Here is a 25,991-nt window from a genome sequence, read left to right as displayed (position 1 = left end):
TTTTGAGAAATGATACGAAACATAATATTCTGTTATAATTCTAAAAACTCGTATGAACTTTTTCTGAAACCGAATATTCTGAATTTTTCACTGAAATAAAATAAATCGCTGATCTACACATATGCATGCACTTATGCGAATTGCGCGCAGGCGATCTTTTGGCTGACCGTGTACAGAGCATACCACATCTTCTGGACAGGGGAGGAATCAAAAGACAATCCTGACATTACAGCAGGGGATCACTGAGGATTCATTTTGTGAGGTAAAATTTTTCACTGACTGTTTTTAAACAATATTTTGATATCGTTGTTGATGGCAGATTGCTATGAACGCCACCCTGAGGTTGGCTCTCATAGCAAACCTGTAATTCTGCTGCATAGAGGTGATCTGAGTATCGCCTCTATGTAGCAGAGGCGATCGCGCTATGGCAGCTTCTAGCCTCCTAAGCATGCCAAAAGTTAAAAAAAAGTGTTTGAAAATATAAAAAAAAATTTAAAAAAGCATAAAAGTTTAAATCACCCCGCTTTCGCCCCAATCAAAATAAAACAATAAAAAAAAAACCTACACATATTTGGTATCACCGCTTTCAGAATCGCCCGATCTATCAATAAATAAAAGAATTAACCTGATCGCTAAATGGTGTAGCGATAAAAAAATCAAAACACCAGAATTAGGTTTTTTTGGTCGCCGCGACATTGCATTAAAATGCAATAACGGGCAATCAAAAGATCGTATCTGCACAAAAGTGGTATCATTAAAAACGTCAGCTCGGCACACAAAAAATAAGTCCACACCTAACCCAAGATCACGAAAAATGGAGACGCTATGGGTCTCGTAAAATTGCGCTTTTTTTTAGCAAATTTTGGAATTTTTTTTTCACCACTTAGATAAGAGAACCTCAAAATGTTGGGTGTCTATGAACTCTTAATGACCTGGAGAATCATAATGGCAGGTCAGTTTTAGCAGTTAGTGAGCCTAGAAAAAAATCCAAATAAAAAGCAAAAGTGGGATTGCATTTTTTTTGCAATTTCACCGCACTTGGAATTTTTTTCCCGTTTTCGAGTACACGACATGGTAAAACCAATGGTGTTGTTCAAAAGTACAACTTGTCCTACAAAAAATAAGCCCTCACATGGCCTTATTGACGGAACAATAAAAAAGTTATGGCTCTGGGAAGGAAGGGGAGTGAAAAACGAAAACGAAAAATCGAGCATATCAAAATCTATAAGATACAATAAAATTTCTCAGGGGACAAGAACTTTCCTGAAATTTGTTGCGCAGTGTTAGGCTAGGTTCACATTGCGTTAGTGGGTGTCCGCTGACGAATCCGTTTCATAACAGCACTAATGCTATGTAACGGATCCGTTAGCACACCCATTGACCGCAATTATGTAGTGCATCGCTAACGCATGCCATTACTGGCATGCGTTAGTGATGTGCCGTTATTTTGTGATGGACCCTCGAACACTGTCTGCAGCGTTTTTGGCTCCGTTCCCGCTAGCGCAGATAGAGCATCTGCACTAGCGCGATCGCATAACGCGATCACTTTTCGGCAATTGCATTAGCGCAGTCCGTTAGTGCAGTCCGTTTAGCGCATTCGCTAACGCAATGTGAACCTAGCCTTATTCCTTTAAGTCTGTTGAAATAGTGCAGAATTAACAATAAACTCAAGAGACATGTTTTGGCTTCTTTCAGACGTCCGGTTTCATGTACAGCATGTATTCTAACAGTTTTTTTCGCAGATAGAAAATGTACCTATTAGTCTATGGAGCTGTTCACGTGTCCGTGGTTTTTTTAGGACAGTGTTGCCGCTGTTAAATTACAGTTACATGTTTGTTTTTGTGCCAAATCACAGATAAAAATGATTTCTACAAGTCTATGGCTCCGTGAAAATCACAGACAGCACATGAATGGCATCAGTGAACAATCTGTGATTTACATTGCAGAGATTTGCCATTTTATATATTTTTTTGTATAAGAAAAATTACTGTTGGTAAAAACTGAAACATTGAAGAAAGTCAGATCCATAACACTGATGAAACCCAGACCGTTTTGTGCATACCAGAATAATCACTGATGTCTGAATGAGGCCTTTTAAAGGATTATCCAGTAAGGTCCAGTGTATTTAGTAGAGAACTTTGGAGAACCATTGGTATGATCTCAAGGAAAAATGGACAGTGAAACGTTTTAGGCTATGTGCACACGTTGCGGATTGGTGTGCGGATTTTTCTGCACTGTTTTTGCAAAATCCACAGGTAAATCCGCACTGCGGATTTGACGCGGATTCGTTTGTTTTTGGGCGGATTCCACCTGCGGTTTTACACCTGTGGATTCCTATTCAGGAGCAGGTGTAAACCGCTGCAAATCCGCACAAAAAATTGACATGCTGTGGAAAATATAACGCTGCGTTTCCGCTCGTTTTTTTCCGCAGCATGTGCGCTGCAGATTTTGTTTTCCATAGGTTTACATGGTACTGTACAACGCAAGGAAAACAGCTGCAGATCCGCAGCGTCAAATCCATAACGTGTGCACACAGCCTTATATTTATTCAGCAGGAATGCCGATGTCATCCATAATAATACTAGGGGGTAGAAATGAAATGGAGGAAACGAGTAGAGAAGTGATCAACTAAAAAATCAAATTGTTCTTAGAAGAAATCTGAAGAAACTGCGTAATATGAATGCATTTTTTTCCCATACAAACAACTCCAAAAACCTACATCTAAACCCCTAACCATACTATCTTCTGACTTCCAACATCTATTATATATTTTGCTATTGGTATTCTTCGAAAAATCCTACACTACCCCTTCAATCTACTAGATAATTGTCTAAGGGTGACTTCCGTCTTTCTGTCTGTCCTTCTGTCTGTCACGGATATTTATTGGTCGCGGCCTCTGTCTGTCATGGAAATCCAAGTCACTGAATGGTTGCGGCAAAACAGCCATGACCAATCAGCGACGGGCACAGTCCGGAAGAAAATGGCCGCTCCTTCCTCCCTGCAGTCACTGCCCGGCGCCCGCATACTCCCCTCCGGTCAGCGGTCACACAGGGTTAATGGCAGCGTTGACCGCGGTGTAACGCTGCTATTAACCCTGTGTGACCAACTTTTTATTATTCATGCTGCCTATGCATGAAAATACTCACCCAGCTCCCGCAATGCCTCCTCTCAGGTGGGCGCACGGGTGGTGGGGAGAGGTGGGAGGCGGGAGATGACTGCAAACTTGATTTTTGATCCCTTGACAGAAGGGATGAATGCCGGCGTCAGCACCACACGCAGGGGACAGCGCTGTCTCTCCTGCACGGTCCGTGTGGTCCACACGTGTGCCACACTGATGTGCCACGTGAGCACACGGACACGTATAACTCCGGTACCGATATTATCTGGACGTGTGAGACTGGCCTAGTATGAAGTTTGCAGACAATAAAAAAGTTGCTTTGTGTGACCAATGGTTCTCCAGCACAGAACTATTTTTAGTTGATGAAATATGCTTTTTTACTGCCATCTAAATCTCCATGAAACTAGAGGATTCCTTACAAGATGTGTTAATCCTTTTCATTACTGGGAGTCTGCAATGTATTATAGTAATCTAACTCTTCCTGGAGAAATTCACAGCTGGGAATTAAAATGAGACTGCGCTTATGGCTCTTCAGCGGATCGTAAGTCATTCATGAACTGGAGTAATCTACGACTGAAGGCCACGGCCACTGACTGCACTGGATGGTTCCTTTTCTGCTGTACAGCCGCGCTTAGACTTAATCTTCCAGGCTGAAGGACGGAGCATGATCTTGCATCCCTTTGACCAAAGATGATTACACTACTTTACGTTCCATACAAATGACTGGCAATCTTTCTGTTGTATTAGATGTCATGTAATTTAATATATTAGTTTCCTCTCATACTGACATAATTGTATTCTCACTAAAGCTTTTGCAAATCTGTCCTAATCTATTTTGCTACAGATATTGATGGTTACCTCCATTGAATGGGTCAGTCTGTTTTTTTTCTCTTTTTTTTTTAAACTGCGATTTTGGCTGTCAAAAAGTACTGAGACCTAAATATACAAAAGTGGAAATATAGAAAAAAATACTATTGCATAAACTATGTTCTTAGACACAGAAATATGTTTCAATTGACATCTATGGAAGACCACAGGTGAACATTAAAATTTTCTGGGTCTCAATTTCAAGAATGGAAAAGCTAATAATGTTGAATGGATCACCCATCGATAAACACATTGCCCCATCTCATCAAGATGAGGGGGCAGGGTGGAGTGCGAGCGGCCCAATTCATTAACAGTGAAATCATGAGTCAAGTGATGCGCAAAGTGGCATGCACCTTGCCACAAATCTTACTCCAGTCCGAATAACTGGAGTCATGCTTCCAGCTCACTCCAGTTCTTTCCGCTTAGTTGGGGCTGGGTAACAATGATGTGATGACAAAAGTTGGAAAATTTTTGCGCAGCCTCTCATTGCACAAAAACAAAGGTTTACAAACGAACACTACTAAATTTCTTAATGTGTCCAGATCAGGCAATGGCAACAATAGTCATCTAATTTTGAGGCTGTGAAAAGCAATCCATGATGAGGTCACTCATCTACCTCGATCCTAGTCCTAGTACACTGTATAGCGGCCTATAGTGCACCGGATTGCTATTAGTACACAAATGGAACTACGGTTTGGTACTTTTGGAATTTCATTATTGGGGTATTATGCAAGTTTTCCCTCCTCCAGAAGGAATAAACAATTCTTTAGTGGCAACTTATCAAAATTAAGAAGGGCACATTTGGATAAGGGGTCAAAATAGCTTAGTCTAGAATGAATGAATCTTATGACTTTTCCTAATATTCCTAGATCTGTTAGAGGACACAAGAACGTAGTGTAAATCTCACTCTAATGAGGTCTGCTCAGTCAACTGAGCATAAGAAATAGTTCCAAAACATAAAATATGTCAGAGAGACAGAAAGTCCTCTCCAATTTAATCCACTTATGCTCCCAATGTGGTACCTACTCATTTCATGTCCCAAACATTATTATCCTCTTCATGTGAAACCGCAGTATCAACCCTTCTCCTCCTTGATGCAAAAGACAATAGGTGGTTTTAGAGATTGTCACCCACTGTAATATAATCTTCAGTACATAAGTTAGCTGGCATTCCCAAAGATGATTACTAAAAACACATCTCTATTTAAGGAAATAAAATGCTTCACTGTGTAGACAGTGGAGACGAAGGTAAAAAGAAATAAATATATATTTAGAAAAAGATTCAAAAATAAAAAAATATATTTAGAAGATTAGAAAATAAAAAAATATCAATATATCTATATATAGATATATATATATATATATATACAAGTGCTTCTCACAAAATTAGAATATCATCAAAACGTTAATTTATTTCAGTTCTTCATTACAAAAAGTCAAACTCATATATTATATAGCGTAATTATAAACAGAGTGATCTATTTCAAGTCTTTACTTCTGTTATTGCTGATGATTATGGCTTACAGCCAATGAAAACCCAAAAGTCATGATCTCAGTAAATTAGAGTACTTTATAACACCAGCTTGAAAAATGATTTAGAAATCCGTAATGTTGGCCTACTGAAATGTATGTTCAGTAAATGCACTCAATACTTGGTCGAGGCTTCTCTTGCATCAATTACTGCATTATTGTGGCGTGGCATGGAGGCGATGAGCCTATGGCACTGCTGAGGTGCTATGGAGGCCCAGGTTGCTTTGATAGCACCCTTCAGCTCGTCTGCATCGTTGGGTCTGGTGTCTCTCATCTTCCTCTTGACAATACCCCATAGATTCGCTATGCAGTTAAGGTGTAGTGGGCTTTGTGGTGGAACCACTGTGCCAAAGCCCAAGGAAGACCTGGAGGGGCGTGACTAGCAGCCTCACCCAATCTGCCCATGGACACGCAGCAGCTAACGACACCTCAGTCTGTGGAGAGATAAGGGAGGTGATCCAGGTGCTACTCCAGGACTGACCATGGGTAGATGGTGGCTTACCCCTAGGAGCAGATAGCTGGAATGGCCCGGGGGAATGTCCAACAGATGCAGGCAGACAGAGAAGGGGACAGGAACTGCAGTTGCAGACAGGACAGTCGACGGAGAGATGAGCACTGACGGGTGCAGCTGGCTCAGCTGCCATCGAAGTGAGCACTCGCGGGTGCAGCTGACTCTGCTGCCATTGAGGTGAGCACTGGCGGATGCAGCTGGCTCAGCTGCCATTGATGTGAGCACTGGCGAGTGCAGCTGGCTCAGCTGCCGTTGAGGTTAGCACTGACCGGAGCAGCAGACTCGGCTACCATTGAAGAAAGCACTGGCGGGTGCAGCAAACTTGGCTACTGTTGAAGCATTGGTGGGTGCAGCAGACTGAGATTCAAGTACTGGAACCTGAGAACTGACCAGCGTGTTAGGAACAAATTCACAACATTGCACAGGCACCTCCATTATGGAGTAGGCGGTTTCAATAGTAAGAGACCTCCAGCTATTGGCTGAGGACACTTTAGAGGAACGCACGCTGCCACATTAAGAAAGAGGAAGTGTGCACGCACTCTAAGCACAGTGCCTGGGGACCTGCTAAGAGTGCGTGCACCCCTGGCAGCAGCAGACCCAGAAGGAGCAGGACGGGAGCCTTGGCAGTGAGTACGCTGATGTCTCTGCAGGGAGAGAAGGACTGCAGGCAGATATGCGGATGCTACATAAGGTCAGGCAAGTTTGCTGGCCAATCAAGCAGAGTAATACTGTTGTTTTTAAACCAGATATTGGAACTTTTGGCAGTGTGGACAGGTGCCAAGTCCTGCTGGAGAATGAAATTTTCATCTCCAAAACCTTGTCGACATAGGGAAGCATGAAGTGTTCAAAAATTTCCTGGTAGATGGCTGTGCTGACTTTGGTCTTGATAAACACAGTGGACCTACAACAGCACATAACATGGCTCCCCAAACCATCACTGATTGTGGAAACTTCACACTAGACATCAAGCAGCTTGGATTGTGTGCCTCTCCACTCTTCCTCCAGACGCTCGGTCCTTGATTTCCAAATGAAATGCAAAATTTACTTTCATCTGAAAACAACACCTTGGACCACTGAGCAACAGTCCAGATCTTTTTCTCCTTGACCCAGATAAGAAGCTTCTGGTGTTGTCTATTGGTCATGAGTGGCTTGGCACATGTAATGCGACACTTGTAGCCCATGTCCTGGATATGTCTGTTTGTGGTGGCTCTTGAAGCAATGACTCCAACAGCAGTCCACTCCTTGTGACTCTCCCCCAAACTTTTGAATGGCCTTTTCTTAACAATCCTTTAAAGGCTGCTGTTATCTCGGTTGCTTGTGTACCTTTTCTACAACACTTTTTCCTTCCACTCAACTTTCCATTAGTATTCTTGGATACAGCACTCTGTGAACAGCCAGCTTCTTTAGAAATTACCTTTTGTGGCTTACCCTCCTTGTGGAGTGTGTCAATGACAGCCTTCTGGACATCTGTCAAGTCAGCAGTTTTCCCCATGATTGTGGAGCCTACTGAAACAGACCGAGGGACCTTTTTAAACACTTAGGAAGACTTTACAGGTGTTTTTGTTAATTATTCTAGTTTACTCAGATAATGACTTTTGGGTTTTAACTGGTTTTAAGCCATAATCATCAACATTAACAGAAATAAACACTTGAAATAGATCTCTCTGTTTGTAATGACTCTATATAATTTGAGTTTAATTTTTTGTATTGAAGAGCTGAAGTAAATTAACTTTTTGATGATATTCTAATTTTTTGAGAAGCCCCTGTGTATATGAAGCTACTATGTATTTGAAGACTTGTCACTTACATATAAACCAGCTGTGATTTATTGTCCGTGTTTCTTCTATGAAAACTCTCTGAATCCGCAAGTGTAGAAAACCCTAGTTGAGTTTATAAATTGTCACACACTTTTTCAGTATGCCCACTGTGATGTACCCCTAGTGTTGGCGCACGACAGGGATCACATCCTTAGGTTATTGAATTGGCAGAACACAGTTTTTACCTCCTGACCTGAGTAATTATTGCCCCAGTTGATTGTAGACAAGGTAAGATGCATACGTTATAAATCCGTAGAGCAGCCAGATGGCAGCTGCTGAAAGGTGACGCAGTAGTGGACTGCTCCTAGTCTGCCATAGGTTTCTTGGGATTAGGCTGCTAATCTCGCATGTGATAAGCACTACCTTGCTGACACTATTTCCTCCTAAATTTGCTCTGACAGGCGGATTATGTCAGCTTGATTAGCTAACTGTTTATGCTGCTCCCGTTCCAGCTTTCGATGCGCTAATTAACAGCCCATGAGCCTATTTTGTGTTGACATCTGCATATTTATCACTTTCGTGGCTCTGACTGTTCATAGTTTGCGGCTTTCTGTTATAAACTTTCTTCATTAGGAGAAGTCTGATGGTTACTTTTTATAGCGTCGATTTTACAGGCGTTTCACACTGCACTCTTGGAACAACTACTGATTTAGTATTCGGTTTAAGTAATATTTCTAGGAATTCTCTAATAGTTTCCTGTTCTGTTGTAGTCCCAGGATCAGCGTACAGTTATAACAATAAGCAATTCACATGGGAAGAAAATTTGGCTTCGGAGCGACCCGTTAGTGACGCAGGAGGTTTTGTTTAAAGGGAATCTGTCACCACCAAAACCAGATTGTATCTGATTGCACAGTCCTATTAGGGACTTTGCCTCTATAAAACTCATTCCTGTAGGATAGATTTCACTACCTTGATTGGACAGAAAAATGGTTATATTTCATATGTGGATGATAGCTGCTCGGTGCGCCCGTCTGTGGCCAAAGTCTCACTGCACTATTCTGCCCTGTCAATCAAATGCTGCAACCTTCCCCGGAGCGAGCGCTGGCTGAAAGGAATCCTCCACCCTGCACTTCCACACTGACACTGCAAGAGGTGAAAAGGTGTGTGCACAGTGTCAGTGCTGGCACACTATCATACATCTCTATTGTCAATGGTCAGCACCTCATCACAGCAGGGGCACAACAAAGATCAGCAGGCACACAGGAATTCAGTCTTGAAGCAACTGAAGATTTTAGCATATTTGTGTTTTTTTTTTATTATAGCTACTTTTAGGCAGTTAAAAAATGTGGACAACTCCATTAAATTAGTATTCCCATCTCCAAGATTCTATCCCAATATATTGTAGGAATAATAATATAATAATAATAGCAAATACCTCCAATTCAAAATGGAGTATAGTCCTTCTGATTTGCTATGTCTCTTACCCCATCTGCAGGGCATTGCAGTACCTTAGGTATGTGTGGTTATGATCACTCATATAGTGATTATATAAAACAAACGTCAGTTATAGGTATCAGAAAATTCAGATGGCGATTCAAACAACAGTCATATAACTCAGGAGAACTATGAGTCCAAAAATGGCCAGAGAGTAAATATTCACATATAAATTTTTATTGGAAATTCATTTAATATGGCAAACAAACATTACCATATCGTTAAAATTATGTGAACAAAATCCATGAATACATCAAAATAGACCCAAGATCAAGGACTAGGACACTACTGGGTATGTGAAAATGTCAATACCTACAATAGAATATATGACCAGTGTACTCCCATGGAATGCATTAAAGGGAACCTGTCACCCCGTTTTTTCAGTACGAGATAAAAATACTGTTAAATAGGGCCTGAGCTGTGCGTTACTATAGTGTATTTTGTGTACCCTGATTCCCCACCTATGCTGCCGAAATACCTTACCAAAGTCGCCGTTTTCGCCTGTCAATCAGGCTGGTCAGGTCAGATGGGCGTGGTGACATCGCTGTTTCTTCCCCCAGATCTTGCATATATTTCTGTTGGTGGCGTAGTGGTTTGCGCATGCCCATCTTCTGAATCCACTGGGCAGGAGAAGAAAAAACAAGCGATCGGCGCTATTTCCCTGGTGATCTGTGGGGGCGGCCATCTTCCTAATGCCGCGCGTGCACATATGGAGTCCTCTGCTGCCCGGGGCTTCAGGAAAATGGCCATGGGATGCCGCGCATGCGCAGATGGAGATCGCGGCGGCCATTTTCCTGAAGCCCCGGGCAGCAGAGGACTCCATATGCGCACGCGCGACCTCAGAAAGATGGCCGCCCCACAGATCACCAGGGAAATAGCGCCGATCGCGCGTTTTTTCTTCTGCCCAGTGGATTCAGAAGATGGGCATGCGCAAACCACTATGCCACCAACGGAAATATATGCAAGATCTGGGGGAAGAAACAGCGATGTCGCCACGCCCATCTGACCTGACCAGCCTGATTGACAGGCGAAAACGGCGACTTTGGTAAGTTATTTTGGCAGCTTAGGGGTGGAATCAGGGTACACAAAATACACTATAGTAACGCACAGCTCAGGCCCTATTTAACAGTATTGTTATCTCGTACTGAAAAAACGGGGTGACAGGTTCCCTTTAATGCATTCCATGGGAGTACACTGGTCATATATTCTATTGTAGGTATTGACATTTTCACATACCCAGTAGTGTCCTAGTCCTTGATCTTGGGTCTATTTTGATGTATTCATGGATTTTGTTCACATAATTTTAACGATATGGTAATGTTTGTTTGTCATTTTAAATGAATTTCCAATAAAAATTTATATGTGAATATTTACTCTCTGGCCATTTTTGGACTCATAGTTCTCCTGAGTTATATCACTCATATAGTGAGTTAGTTAATTACTAGTGGTCGTAACCACGGATACCTAAGCTACTGCAATTCCCTGCACATGAGGAAAGAGACATAGAGAATCAGAAAAACTATATTACAGTTCTAATTGGAGGGATTTGCTAATATTGTTATTATTAAACCAACTACATATTGGGATAGGATCTTGGAGATGGGAATACCCCTTGAAGTCTTTTTTTCTTTCAGCATTTTGTTCTGTAGATCTCTTTTTCATCTGAATTCACTAACAGGAAGTTTTCTCTGCCTACAATGTTACAGATAGTGGAACTGCAGCAATACAAGCTTACTAACGTCACTGTCCTGCTTGCTTGACTTTTGGATATGGGACGGACCCCACTTCATCTTAAAACAACCATAACTACAGTAAACCTAGACACTGGAATAAATACACAAAGACATTATTTTGGTTGTCAAAATGGCCACAGCTTTATTTAAACCACAGGATTAAAACAATACCAGTAGGAGTCAGGTGAAGTGCTAGTACATTGGGATTCCCCCATCTGTCTTACATACAGGACCAGGACAGACAGCCATAAAGGGGCGGCACGCACTGGCTTGCCATTCAAGCATAGCCAGTAAACTTTCATGGCACCAATGACCCTATCATCCTCACTCCTATGCTTAACCACTGCTCCCGCCCCTGATTGACGTTACCATTACAACGTTCTTCAGGCTGGCCACCAAAGCCTAGCCTGTACACCTCCAATAGGTTTTACATCCTCTATTAGTTAAAATGAGTCCACCTGAACTTGTCTGCAACTTCCACCTGACTCCTAAACCACAAAGCTGTGACTTGTTATAAATTCCAAGTCACAAATTACACTTTTTATTCTTCTTCTTTTTTCTTTGATAATTTACGCATCTATTTCAATTTGGTAAACTTATAGATGCCCCTGCAAAAGCATTAAAAAGGGGACTTAGCTTGGCAAACCTCTGACTCACAAAGAGTCATCCTACGCTCAGGAGAGGAATGCCACTTTGTGGAGGAAACCATGGATGAAGGATTGCTCTTTCCTTGGGCTTAGATGATTCCTTTCAACGCCTTTATAGCCATACGAAATATACAAAGGCTAATTCAACAAATGCAATAAGCCATTACACTGTACAAGTAATGGTTAACTAAAGAGTTGTAGGATAATAATTATAACAGGGCAGCAGGGCGGGAGATGTTTCCTCCAAGTCTTCTCCTGAGGTACAGACATACTATGCTCCTTCCGTTTAAAGCAGAATCCCTCTTGCTTAAAGTCTATATAGCTATACAAACAAAGCTGCGGAAGTTAAAGGTCCACCCCTCCCAAAGTCTTGTCTCCCTTTCCTTAGTGCTCCTGGGTCGTCTTGACTCATTGTCAATGTTGCTGTGCACACAAGACAAGTTTAGCTAGAAAGTTCCTACGGAAGACAGTAATATCTGCCTTGTTTAGGTGAAATATTCAAGTTTTTATTTCTGTATTTTTCTCAATATTTATCTAGTTATCTATGTGTCGGTGAGTGGGTAGGACGTGAAGGGCGGAAGCGGTCAAGTCTCCTCCTTTCCTGCCCCATATTAAAATAAATATTATGCAACCTGCAAGTGAATGAAGCTTATGAACAGCACAATGCTCACACTTTAGAATTCTGAATTAGAATCTTGAATTCTACACACTTAAGTGAGTATTGTAAGGTTTTTAAGTTGATCATTGGCACTATACTTATAAATGTTATTCCTATCTTCCTACTGGAAACCCTGTTTGAACCAAGGAATGAGGCTGAGGTCCTTTCAGCTTTTTCTCCGCAGAGTATGGCCTTCAGATACTATATATATATTCACTGCGTGTCTCCTTGCCTATAAAACGTCCCTCCAGGAATATTGTGATGATAGATCAGACTTGGAGAGACACAACCAGTAATTAGAATTGGACCCATATTTTCCAGGCTACATATGGTTGCTTTCAGAAAAGGTTCTCTTGACGTGCTCCTGTGTCTGTATCTCATTGTCTCATTGGAACATATGTAACATCATATCATTTTACATCTGACATTATGCCTACATTCATGGTACATTGTGATGTTCTGTCTGCCTACAGATGCCAACACAGAGCTTACGGCATTATCGCTCATTGCATAAATTGTCTACAGCCAAACTCCTACCCACATTCTTAGGGCATGGTCACACGACCATCTTCTCTACGTCTGAGAAAATTTGTCCTATTATACTAACAACATGGTGATCAGACTCTTTATCAGAGTTTGAACAGAGTTTGATCCCATTTTCTTGAAGGTGGATTCTTGGAGGCAAATTGCGTATGCTGCAATTTTATTTTCTTTCCTCAGACCACCTGGTCCAAGGAAAAGGATCAGACTTGTGCACTTCACCATAGAACAACATGAGTGGTTTTGATGGAGAGCATCTATCCAACTTATATTGTCAGCTGCATGTGCCCTTAAAGTGTCTGCAAAAAGAGAATTTGTAGCTCATTGTGAGAAAAAGTAATGCCTACACCAGCTCCCAATAGGAATAAAATGAATGAGCATGATTATTTATGCATATCATTTGTTTTAATGATTCCATGTGTGTCCGGTCTTAGTTGTTACGAAGAAGACAAGGCGTATGTTCATGTTCCACCTTCAGGAATGGATTTCAGAGACCCTTTCAGGATCTGTGTTACATTGTGGTCTTATAGTGTTGCATCACTCTTACGTAAAATGTGTGTATGTTCAAAGTAAGTTAATTTGTACCCTATAAACCATTATTATGGAATAAAATATGATTAAGAAGTCTTTGTTGTCTTGAACAGGATGGTACCACCACAGACATTGACCATGAATCTCCAACATGGACAGACACAGCAGTTCATGATTAAACCAAAGTACTTCTCGAACTCCAAGAAACTTCTCCTGGGTGAACAGTCCACAGAAGGATCACTATCCCTCAGAGCAAATGGCCTGGACCATCTGACATCACAGTTGCATCACTGTAAGTTTTGCATTACTATAATTTTCTTATTAGTAATGTAGTTTCTGCACAAGATGTACTAACGCTACATTAGACAAAGATGATTTGGTAACTTAGGCTTCAAAATTAGAGATAAACTGTTACTCATTTTAGCTTTATAAATTTCTGCCTAAAAAAGGTTTTTATGCTTTATATTTAAAGGGTATCTGTCACCCCATTTTAGCATTTTTAGGTATGACTGATCCTAGTCATACCTGTATGCCTTCTGGATGATGCTTTGTTCATTAAAAATGATTTTTTGTTTTGATCTTCCAGGCAATTGGGCTCTTATCTTCACAGTGTGCCATTGACATCAGGTGTGCGGTCCGAATTCCGTACCTGCGCATTCATCCTGCTGTCTCTCCTGTGCACTCTTCCAACCTTCTCAGGACAATGACTTCAATTTTCTAGTGCACAGGCGCCAGAGAGGTACTGTCACGTCCAATCCCAGTGTTCTCTGGCACTCTGAAAAGTTACACGTCGGTTGTGCAACTTTTCAAAGCATCGGAGAACATTGGGACCAGAAGTGGCAGTGTCTCTTCAGCGCCTGTGCACAAGAAAATTGAAGTCACTGTCCTGAGAAGGTTGGAAGAGTTCACAGGAGATAAGGCAGGATGAATGCTTAGGCGCGAGATTTCTGGCCACACACCTGACATCAAACGCAAACATGGAAGAGGGGGGAGGAGAATTCTAATATACAATAAGAGAGGAGGCAGTCTTATCTTCTGGGTAGCATGCGCCCCATAGCCTGGAAAATACATTCATGAGCGAATTCTTCCCCTCCACCCTGCCTTCTCAACTCATCATCCACTCTTATAAAAACAGCACAACTTTTCTTGGTGAAGCCAACACAACACAGACTGACAGCATAGTGAGTTGTCAAGTTACAACTCCTCTTAGATTTTGTGGAGAGTAAAGGGAGGAATGAGGAGCAGAGTGAGAAAACGACAGAAGGAGGGACAAAAGATTGTGCTGATCTTTCAGTCAGGTCTTTAATCTCCTTCCAGACCTGGATGCACATCTACAGTGCTCAGTACTGCTGTATAGTTTCCTACATGCTGCTGCAACTGTCTCTATGCCCACTAAGGAATGAAGAACATAAATTATTCTCTGTGTTAGGCTGTGAAGAGTAGACATCATAGCAGCTTTTTTCCCTTCAGGGAACTAAGAATCAATTGCAAATTAAGAGCTATAGCATGCGGAGGGGAAAACCAGTGAAAATGCAAGTCATATAAAGGCCAGAAATAGTGTTATTCTTAACTCCCTTACTGCAGTTTTTTTTTCTGAAAATTTACTTGAAACCTGCAGTTTTAGATAGGCTTTACTTTTGTCTTTATTTCATCTTTTTCACCATATGCCACAAATTTAAGGAACACTGCCACACACTTTTGCCTCCCAGAACTGGAGTCCTGGGTTTGAATCTAACGAGCGGTAACATCTGTTGGAATTTTTACGTTTTCCTGTTGTCTCCATGAGATTCTTCCCTCACGCCAAAGAGATTATGACGTGATAATTGGCTTCCTTTGAAATTGACCCAAGTGTGAGGGTGTATGAAATAGACCATAGGAATGAGAGGACTGGAGTGATGTAGGTGATCACAATCATTGCGCAAAGTAAATAAACGTGTCTGTTCCTCACAGTCGGTTAAAGCTGATTTCATCAATGTTTCTCAGTGTGAAGATTAATGAGGTGAAATACGCAACCAATTTTCACTACCACAACTGAGAAAATGAAAACATTCTTTGTCTGTCATATACACATAAAACTAGTCTCTAAAGCATTACTTGTATAAAATCAAGTATGACTGACGGGACAAGCAAGTATGACAGACTTGGATGTGACATAGACAAACAAAAATACCCAACAAAAGGAAATTAGTTTTGACCTCGCACCAATTTAGTCATTTGAGCCGTCCATGGAGTGTTTTATACCCATATTAACTGAAATGACATTAAGTCTGTAATACAACATGTCAGTGTAATATTGAAGTAACATTTAATGTATTACTACAAGGTAATATTAGCACAGGTAGGAAAGACAGTCAGCATTTGTAATGTGAAACTCTTGTCTTTTGGCATGGGGTCTCAAGATGTGACACTGTGAGCTCACTGGCAGGTGTGGGCTTATGGCTAAATCACAGGAAACTGATATTTAATACTTATGTACTATATTATTCTTGCTAGTGCGTGCTCTTTAGCTAAGTCGGTATATAAAATCTCAACTACCTGAGGTTTTTTTATTTTATGAGTATTTAATTCATTGTTGTAATCAGTCAGTTACAATTTGTGACAGTACACCTCATATCGGGAATCTTTCTATTCTTTTTAAAATGTTTCATAGGCGATTACAACCGGCGCATACAGGACACAGTAGTATATGTTCTATTAGGGCATTCATTGCTAGCGCTGCAAGAATAAAGAAGAGAGACAACTTTATAGATGAGCGTAATCAAGAGTCAGATTAGTTTTCATGGACTACACTGGCTAGGAATGTTGAATCGGTTTTATTTCTTACCTATTGTGTAAATATATATTTTTATATATATATATATATATATATATATATATATATATATATATATATATACAGTGGGGCAAAAAATTATTTAGTCAGTCAGCAATAGTGCAAGTTCCACCACTTAAAAAGATGAGAGGCGTCTGTAATTTACATCATAGGTAGACCTCAACTATGGGAGACAAACTGAGAAAAAAAAATCCAGAAAATCACATTGTCTGTTTTTTTAACAATTTATTTGCATATTATGGTGGAAAATAAGTATTTGGTCAGAAACAAACAATCAAGATTTCTGGCTCTCACAGACCTGTAACTTCTTCTTTAAGAGTCCCCTCTTTCCTCCACTTATTACCTGTAGTAATGGCACCTGTTTAAACTTGTTATCAGTATAAAAAGACACCTGTGCACACCCTCAAACAGTCTTACTCCAAACTCCACAATGGTGAAGACCAAAGAGCTGTCAAAGGACACCAGAAACAAAATTGTAGCCCTGCACCAGGCTGGGAAGACTGAATCTGCAATAGCCAACCAGCTTGGAGTGAAGAAATCAACAGTGGGAGCAATAATTAGAAAATGGAAGACATACAAGACCACTGATAATCTCCCTCGATCTGGGGCTCCACGCAAAATCCCACCCCGTGTCGTCAGAATGATCACAAGAATGGTGAGCAAAAATCCCAGAACCACGCGGGGGGACCTAGTGAATGAACTGCAGAGAGCTGGGACCAATGTAACAAGGCCTACCATAAGTAACACACTACGCCACCATGGACTCAGATCCTGCAGTGCCAGACGTGTCCCACTGCTTAAGCCAGTACATGTCCGGGCCCGTCTGAAGTTTGCTAGAGAGCATTTGGATGATCCAGAGGAGTTTTGGGAGAATGTCCTATGGTCTGATGAAACCAAACTGGAACTGTTTGGTAGAAACACAACTTGTCGTGTTTGGAGGAAAAAGAATACTGAGTTGCATCCATCAAACATCATACCTACTGTAAAGCATGGTGGTGGAAACATCATGCTTTGGGGCTGTTTCTCTGCAAAGGGGCCAGGACGACTGATCCAGGTACATGAAAGAATGAATGGGGCCATGTATCGTGAGATTTTGAGTGCAAACCTCCTTCCATCAGCAAGGGCATTGAAGATGAAACGTGGCTGGGTCTTTCAACATGACAATGATCCAAAGCACACCGCCAGGGCAACGAAGGAGTGGCTTCGTAAGAAGAATTTCAAGGTCCTGGAGTGGCCTAGCCAGTCTCCAGATCTCAACCATATAGAAAACATTTGGAGGGAGTTGAAAGTCCGTGTTGCCAAGCGAAAAGCCAAAAAAATCACTGCTCTAGAGGAGATCTGCATGGAGGAATGGGCCAACATACCAACAGCAGTGTGTGGCAACCTTGTGAAGACTTACAGAAAACGTTTGACCTCTGTCATTGCCAACAAAGGATATATTACAAAGTATTGAGATGAAATTTTGTTTCTGACCAAATACTTATTTTCCACCATAATATGCAAATAAAATGTTAAAAAAACAGACAATGTGATTTTCTGGATTTTTTTTTCTCAGTTTGTCTCCCATAGTTGAGATCTACCTATGATGTAAATTACAGACGCCTCTCATCTTTTTAAGTGGTGGAACTTGCACTATTGCTGACTGACTAAATACTTTTTTGCTCCACTGTATATATATACAGTACAGAGCAAAAGTTTGGACACACCTCATTTAAAGACTTTTCTGTATTTTCATGACTATGACAATTGTACATTCACACTGAAGGAATCAAAACTATGAAATAACGCATGTGGAATTATATACTTAACAAAAAATTGTGAAGTGATAAGCCGGAGGAGATCTGCTCAGACCCAGAACCAAGACTGCAAGTGCGGCATCAGTGGACTTTGCAATATCAAGACATATCATTTCAGTTTTAAAACATTTATGGACACTTTCATTCAGTCAGACAACTGCTTTCAAATGAAGGGTCTTAGTCATAACAACACAATATGGTAATTTTTACTTCTGGACAGTTGAATTATGTGATTTACGTAATGTTGCCTATGCAGGAGGCAAATGGCAGCTTGTAACATTTGTAAAGCAACATTGTATTGGTGCCCAGTCTGTGGTGTTGGATAGAAGCCAGCGAACGGTGTGGCAGCTCACGGTCAACTTTGGATTACATGCTGAATGGCATGATGAATTGTGGTCTACTTGTAGCATTACACAGCGTCTGCTGATGTCAGCCTCAACATTTCCTTTGGCACAGTGGTAGTCTAGATTGAATTGATTTTCCGGGTTTATGGAGAAGTGTCATTGTCTACATGCTACATTGTACTTAGTATGTCAGCAACTCAATGGTCACAATTCATCAGGGTTGTTTACGGCAAAAATACCTCCCTTTCACACTTTCCACCCATTTCTTAAAAATAAATGGAAAATGTAACATGTAATGATAACACTGAGCACTTGACATTTTACGGTTGAGTCACAACATGTTGTAAGAGTCTGCACCAAGTATGGAAAGAACCTACATTCTAATGACAGTGTCTTCAATACAAAGATGATTATATGTTCCCCAGCGTAACAATGTCTGAATCCTACAAAATAACTTTATATGATGATTTGGAAAGAACAGGAAAAAGAAAGCCATCCACAACACAGACAAACCAATGAATGGATAGACAGATTGTTCTATGGATTCGCATAAATGGACATTGATGATCTCTTAGTCCTGTGAGAGACATGTAAAAGTGGATAAAAGGGAATGATGCAAAATTGGTACAATTAATTGGTGAAAAACATTCTGGAATCACAATCAAAATAAATGTTCAGTATTTAATCTCACCACTGTGTCCCATGCTAATTGCTGAAACAAAATGTGGCACTAAAAGTTTCTGTGCCACTTTGCCTTAAGGGGATTCTTCTCAGCTGTTGAGAAAAATTGTGGTGCTTTAAACTCCTAGAGCAGTGTTTCCCAAACTCCATTCCTCACGGCCCCCAACACAGGGTTGTCAGGAAGGCCGCGGTCAGATACCAGGAGGGCTCCTAGTACAGAGGGACCATATAAAGGCGTGGTCAAGTCACATGTTGGAATCCATTGCCAGGAGGGTATGTTAAGATAAGGGGATAAGAGAAACAGTTACTGGCCAAGTCTGGGGTAAGGTACCTAAGGTCAGAGAGAGTCAAGAGCAAAAAGGATAACACACATGAATTGTCTGGTGTCCCTGTTCCCTGGCCGTCAGGGTCTTCTTCCAGGAAGAAAATGGCGGGTGCATGCGCAGTGTGCCCGCCAAGATCTGCCAGTCAGCACCGGGCAACAATAGGAAATTTTTCCTATTGGTTCATTTTGATCTCTATGATAAACCCTATCACAGTGATGAATTTAAAAAAAATAGTAAATCAAATTCCCGTTTATCCCCTTTAGGTAAAAATAATAAAGTAAAAAAAGTATTTCCACTTTTCCATTATGGTTAGGGTTGGTCTAGGGTTAGGGTTGGGATTAGGGTTAGGGTTGGACTAGGGTTAGGATTGCGGCTAGAGCTAGGGTTAGGATAGGGTTGGGGCTAGAGCTAGGGTTGGTCTAGGGTAAGGGTTGGGCTAGGGTTAGGGAATAGAGTTGTGTTGGGGTTAAAGTTGTGATTAGGGTTATGGTTGTGGTTATGGTTGGGATTACAGTTAGGGTTGGGATTAGGGTTAGGGGTGTGTTAGGTTTGTGGTTCGGGTTATGATTAGGGTTGAAATTAGGGTCATGGGTGTGTTGGGGTTAGGATTGTGGTTAGAGTTATGTTTATGGTTGGGATTAGGGTTTGTGGTGTGTTGGGGTTAGGGTTGGAGTTAGAATTGGGTTCCACTGTTTAGGTGCATCAGGGGGTCTCCAAACGCGACATGGCACAAACCGTTGATTCAAGCCAATTTTGTGTTCAAAAAGTCAAACGGTGCTCCCGTCTTTTTGAGCCCTGCCATGCGCCCAACCAGTGAATTTTCACCACATATGGGGTATCAGCATACTTAGTAGAAAGTGTACAACAAATTTTGTGGTCCATTTTCTCTTGATACCCTTGTGAAAATAAAAAAAAAATTTGGTTCTAAAGTAATTTTTTGTGAAAAGAGTAAAATGTTCATTTTATCCTTCCACATTGCTTTAGTTCTCGTGAAGCATCTGAAGAGTTAATAAACTTCTTGAATGTGGTTTTGCGCACCTTGTGGGGTGCAGTTTTTAGAATGGTGTCACTTTTGGGTATTTTGTGTTATACTAACCCCCCAAACTCACTTCAATTGTGAGGTGGTCCCTAACAATGGTTTTGTAAATTTTGTTGGGAAAATGAGAAATCGCTGGTCAACTTTGAACTGTTATAACGTCCTAACAAAAAAAATTATGTTTCCAAAATTGTGCTGATGTAAAGTTGACGTGTGGGAAATGTTATTTATTAACTACCGTATATACTCAAGTATAAGCCGAGATTTTCAGCCCAAATTTTTGGGCTGAAAGTGCCCCTATTGGCTTATACTCGAGTCATGGTCGGCGGCAAGGTCGGCGGGTGAGGGGGAGAGAGGACTGTCGCATACTCACCTGCTTCCGGGGCTATTGGTGCTGTCCCTGCCTGTCCCATGGTCTTCAGGTGCCACAGCTCTTCCTCTGTTCAGTGGTCACGTGGTACCGCTCATTAAAGTAATGAATATGGACTCCACTCCCATAGGGGTGGAGCCGCATATTCATTCCTGTAATGAGTGGTGCCAGTGACCGCTGACAAAGGAAGAAGCTGCTGTGCCCGGAGACAATCTGTCCGGGAGAAGGAGCTAGGGACCGCACCGGGAGCAGGTGAGTATTTCATATTTACCTGTCTGCGTTCCACCCGCCTGTCGCCGCTCCATCTTCCTGTCCTCTTGCTGTGACTGTTCAGGTCAGAGGGCGCGATGACGTACTAGTGTGCGCGCCGCCCTCTGCCTGAACAGTCAGTGCAGAGAGACGGGACGCTGAGGAGCTGCGGGCAGCAAGAGAGGTGAGTATGTAATTTTTTTTATTGCAGCATTATATGTGGCACAGCTTTATATGGAGCATCTATGGGGCAATAATGTACGGTATGGAACATTATATGTGGCACAGCTTTATATAGAGCATCTATGGGGCAATAATGAACAGTATGGAGCATTATATGTGGCACATTTGTATATGGAGCATTATATGGGGCGTATTTTAATATGGAGCATCTTATGGGGCCCATCATGAACTGTATGGAGCTCCTGATTCAATATGGATATTCAAAAACACTTAACCTACTGATGTCTCAATTAATTTTACTTTTATTGGTATCTATTTTTATTTTTGAAATTTACCAGTAGCTGCTGCATTTTCCACCCAAGGCTTATACTCGAGTCCTTAAGTTTTCCCAGTTTTTTGTGGCAAAATTAGGGGGGTCGGCTTATACTCGAGTATATACGGTAGTTTGTGTGACACCACTCCCTGATTTAAGGGTACAAAAATTAAAAGTTTGAAAATTGCAAAATAAATAGACACAAGTTATAAAGAATAAATTTTACCACTAACATGAAGTACAATATGTAATGAAAAAAAATTCTCAGAATCAGTGGGATCCATTGAAGTGGTCCAGAGCTATAACCTCATAAATTGACAGTGGTCAGAATTGTAAAAATTGGCTTGGTCATTATGTACTTAATTGGCTCTATCACTAAGTGGTTAATAAATGTTCATTGTTTTTCTCCACCTTCTCTTCTTTGTTTTCATTGTGACAGTGTGCACCACAACGTTTTTATTCTCATTTTTTGCCTTGCAATTTGTCAATATGATATAGGAGGCATACGAAAGTGTAATCAGGCCTGTAAAGTTTTATCGGTGCTATATTTTATACTTAGCATCCTTAGCATGTCAATCTCTGCAAGGAGAAACCATATTTTATACTTAGAAGTTGTGAGTTGTAATAATGTACATGAGCCGTATATTACTTTATTATAAATATACATTGAAGGGGTTTCTTGTTTCAGAAAATCCATGTACCCTCCCACCATCCAATTTGTTTTTAAAAAAACATCTCTCACCCTCCCCAGGTTCAATATACCGATGTTTGTGGTGTTTGTTATTGTCTGCAGAGCTGAAGTCATGTCAAAATCATAAGTACAGCTAATAACTAAGCTTAGCAGCTTGAGTTGAATTGATGGCTTGAGCCGCTAAGGGCCACTGAGTACTTTGACTTCACCTCCGTCAACGTGACTTTAGCACTGCAGACAATCATAGATACCAGCAGAGACTCAGCAGTTGACCCAGGGAAGGTAAGTAAAGTATAAGAAGAGAAACCAGGGTGGGGGTGCCTTTCTTGTACCGGGTCTGGAACTGTTGGGGTTCTCTCCTCTGCTGTCCGGGGAAAAGTTTAGGAAACCAGATCGATCTGTGTATGGGCTGACATGGGGCGTGGCTAACCGTTATCAGGGTGAGTGCAGAGCGCGGGTACAGAGAGAGTTGGTGGGAAGGCAGAGCGCGCAGCTGAGGAGAAAAGCTCCTGCTTCAGGGACCATTAGCTGCGGAAACGCGCGTCCGGCCTTGAGGAAAATCTACTGTAGACTCTGACGAGAAGCCTGCCGTGTGCAGGTTGGCTCCCAGACATCTAGGTGCCAATTACTCTTTAGCGGACAGTGCTGCGTGGGTGCCGCCTGACAGAGACTGAAACCGGGTACCGCTCCCTGAATCCCCGGTGCATACTCGTCGAGCTTCGCTTAATTTTAATGGATTGTGGCCTATACATTGCTGGCTATCGGAGTCTACTTATTGAGGACTCCACGGGACATTTCAAAGACTCAACATTGCCAACCAGGAACGTATCATCGCCTTCTTCAGCACCACACCGGAACCACGTTGTACCGACAGCGGTTGTCTCCATTATTTACTCCGGAACCGTTCCTGTCAGGAGGACGCCCGATGGATAAGTAACCTAAATGAGAACGACTTTCTTTGTTTACCTCCATTGATTTCTCCCCAAACAAACCCCCTGTATTCCCTATTCTGCCCGCATTTTACTTCACGTTTTCCCTATTCTGCCTGCATTTTGCCTCACGTTTTGCCTACCTCCCTGCGTGGGCTAAGTCCTTGTTTTATTAAAACCTGTTAACCCTTGATCTGCTTCCTGTCGGTCACTGCATCTACCAGCCTTCTCACAAAAGCACAGTTGGTACTTTTTAAAAACAAATTGTTTACTGTTCAGTTTTCTGAAACTGGAAAACCCTTCTAAGTTTGAATACATTATGGAAAAGTTGCCAGGGAAAGTAGTCATCTGACTTATTGAAAATAAAATAGCACCAACAAGTGTTGTCTTTAGGTAATCAGACATTTTATGCTAGCAAAATGTGCTCTCTGCAAGTCAGGAGGCACCTGGATCTGCCACTACTACGTACATCCCCCCTACAGGTACACGCAACTCTTAAATGGATACCAGTGATGCGACGCACCCATGGACATGAATCTAATGCAACGACTGCCAGCCACAGTTCCACAATACACACAGCTTTACCTTGTTGATTACTGACGCAGCCATCTGTGTACAAAGGAGAACACTGGAAACAGTCACATACGGCGCAGACTGGAGCAAAGGACAGGGACACTGATCTGCTGGTTGCACCTAAGTTTGTCATTAAACGTGTTTTGTATTTAAGGGATTGACTTCTGGAGCTGAGCAGAATGAAGGCTACTCCAGCTGTGGCCATAGAACTTGTTCTCCGTGAAGTGTGGAGACCTTTGAGAGGCTGCAGAGCAGGAAAAAAGGTGAAGTTTAGGAGAAGAAGGTTTAAACCAGCATTCCCATCCATTATCATGGGTACTGTACGCTCGCTGGGAAATAAGATGGAGGAACTGCTAGCCCTGTGTAAAACTCAGACGGAGTTCAAGGAATGCAGTCTCATGTGCTTTCCAGAAATCTGTTTACATGGGGATGTCCCTGATTCACTGTCTCGATTTCAGGGTTTCACATGGTTCGGGCTGATAGAGACAAAGCTAAGTGTGGTAAGAAGAAGGGTGGTGGGGTGATATTATACACTAATAAAAGATGGTGCAATTAATGGCACGTAACTGTGAAGGAAAGTCATTGCTGTCAAAACATTGAGCTCTTAGCAGTTGTCCTCTGGCCCTACTATCTACCTAGGGAATTCTCCATTTGCATTGCAGTAGTCATGTATATACCTCCATCCGCAAACCAAGAAGCAGCTGGGGAAGTATTGTCAGGGGTGTTAGATCGCCTTCAGACAAAGCACCCAAACTCGTTTAATCTCTAGGCACTTTCACAGAGCCATGATCTGAAAGACTCTTGCAAAGTTCTGTCAATATGTAAAATGTAACACAAGGGACAACAGTATATTGGATCTCCTCTATGCGAATGTTAAAGACACCTGTTCATCGTCTGCACTGCTCCCCTTAGGGAAATCAGACCACAACCTCATACTATTGTTTCCATCATACCAACCTGTTGTTAGCAAACAACCAGTGACAAGAAAACTAATCAGGAAGTGGACTCCAGTGGTGGAGGAGGCTCTACAGGACTGCTTTGACCTCACAGACTGGTAGGTGATAGGCAACAGGAGAGAGCATGATGGTGTACATGATATTGTCGGACGAGTAACTGATTATATACATTTTTGTACTGACACTGTTGTACCAGCTAAAAAGATTTGATGTTACGCAAATAACAAGCCTTGGATTACAAAAGAATTGAAACACTTACTAAACAAGAAAAAAATGGCATTTAAAATGAAGGATACAGAAACTGAAATTGATACAAAGGGATTTGAAGGGGAAAATTAAGAATGCCCGTGAGGTGTTCCGAATTAAATTAGAAAATAAATTGTCACACAACAATTCCATGGAGGTGTGGTCTGGCTTGAAACAGGTAACTGAATTTAAGGCAAAGCCGGAGCGTGAGGAAGTGGATCTGCCCCTGGCTAATGAAATGAATGAGTTTTTCAACAGATTCAGCAACACCAGCACAGCATCATCAGGATTGGAGCTGGGAAACGATTGGCAGCATTGACATTGTGGGATAATCTGTCTACTTTTTCTGTCTCCCAAAGCGACGTGAGAAAACAGCTAGTAGACTGGTTATTGGCAAAGCATCTGGGCCTGATAGCCTCATCCCAGGTGTCCTCAGAGCATGTACAAACCAACTGTGTACTATCTTCCAGCACCTGTTTAACTGGAGCCTTCAATCACAGGGTGTACCAGAACTGTGGAAGACCACCTGCCTGCTGCCGGTTCTTAAGACCACTTTTCCAACTTCCCTACAAGACTATCGTCCAGTGGCCTTAACATCACATGCTATGAAGTCCTTGGAGAGACCCCCTACAGTTTGCGTACCAGCAGAGATTAGGGGTGGATCATGTGGTAGTGTCTCTGCTACATACAGTACATTAATTCTTGGACAATTATGGATCTGTTGTGCGCTCCATGTTCTTTGACTTCTCAAGTGCTTTCAATACCTTACAGCCGCTCTTACTACGTAATAAGTTGACTAATATGGTGGTAGATGAGGGGATGGTGAACTGGATGACTACCTGACAGACAGGCGGCAGATTGTAAGGATAGGGGAGGTGGTATCTGGCAGTGTACTGAGCAGTGTTGGAGCCCCTCAGGGTACAGTGCTGTCGCCCTTCCTCTTCACATTGTATACAGCTGACTTTCAGTATAAATCAGATTTTTGTCACCTCCAAAAATTCTCAGATGAATCAGTGATTGTAGGGGGCATTGTGGGGGGCCAGGGGGAGGAGGAATATAGAAGGGTGGTTTCTGACTTTG

General features: G+C 41.8%; 1 protein-coding gene across 2 annotated transcripts in view; it reads left to right on the top strand.

Moving 5' to 3' along the window:
- LTBP1 (latent transforming growth factor beta binding protein 1) overlaps nt 1-25,991 on the top strand; it is a 536,829-nt gene that overhangs the window by 177,570 nt on the left and 333,268 nt on the right. For both annotated transcript variants that reach the window (XM_069769110.1, XM_069769111.1), the window contains exon 4: nt 13,499-13,677. In XM_069769110.1, coding sequence (XP_069625211.1) covers nt 13,499-13,677 — 179 coding nt within the window. The remainder of the gene's footprint in view (nt 1-13,498; nt 13,678-25,991) is intronic.

Source organism: Ranitomeya imitator, chromosome 5 (genome assembly GCF_032444005.1).
Source record: "Ranitomeya imitator isolate aRanImi1 chromosome 5, aRanImi1.pri, whole genome shotgun sequence".
NCBI classification, from domain to species: domain Eukaryota; kingdom Metazoa; phylum Chordata; class Amphibia; order Anura; family Dendrobatidae; genus Ranitomeya; species Ranitomeya imitator.
Note: the sequence above shows the minus strand (reverse complement) of the source record. Positions and strands in the feature narration are given on the sequence as shown.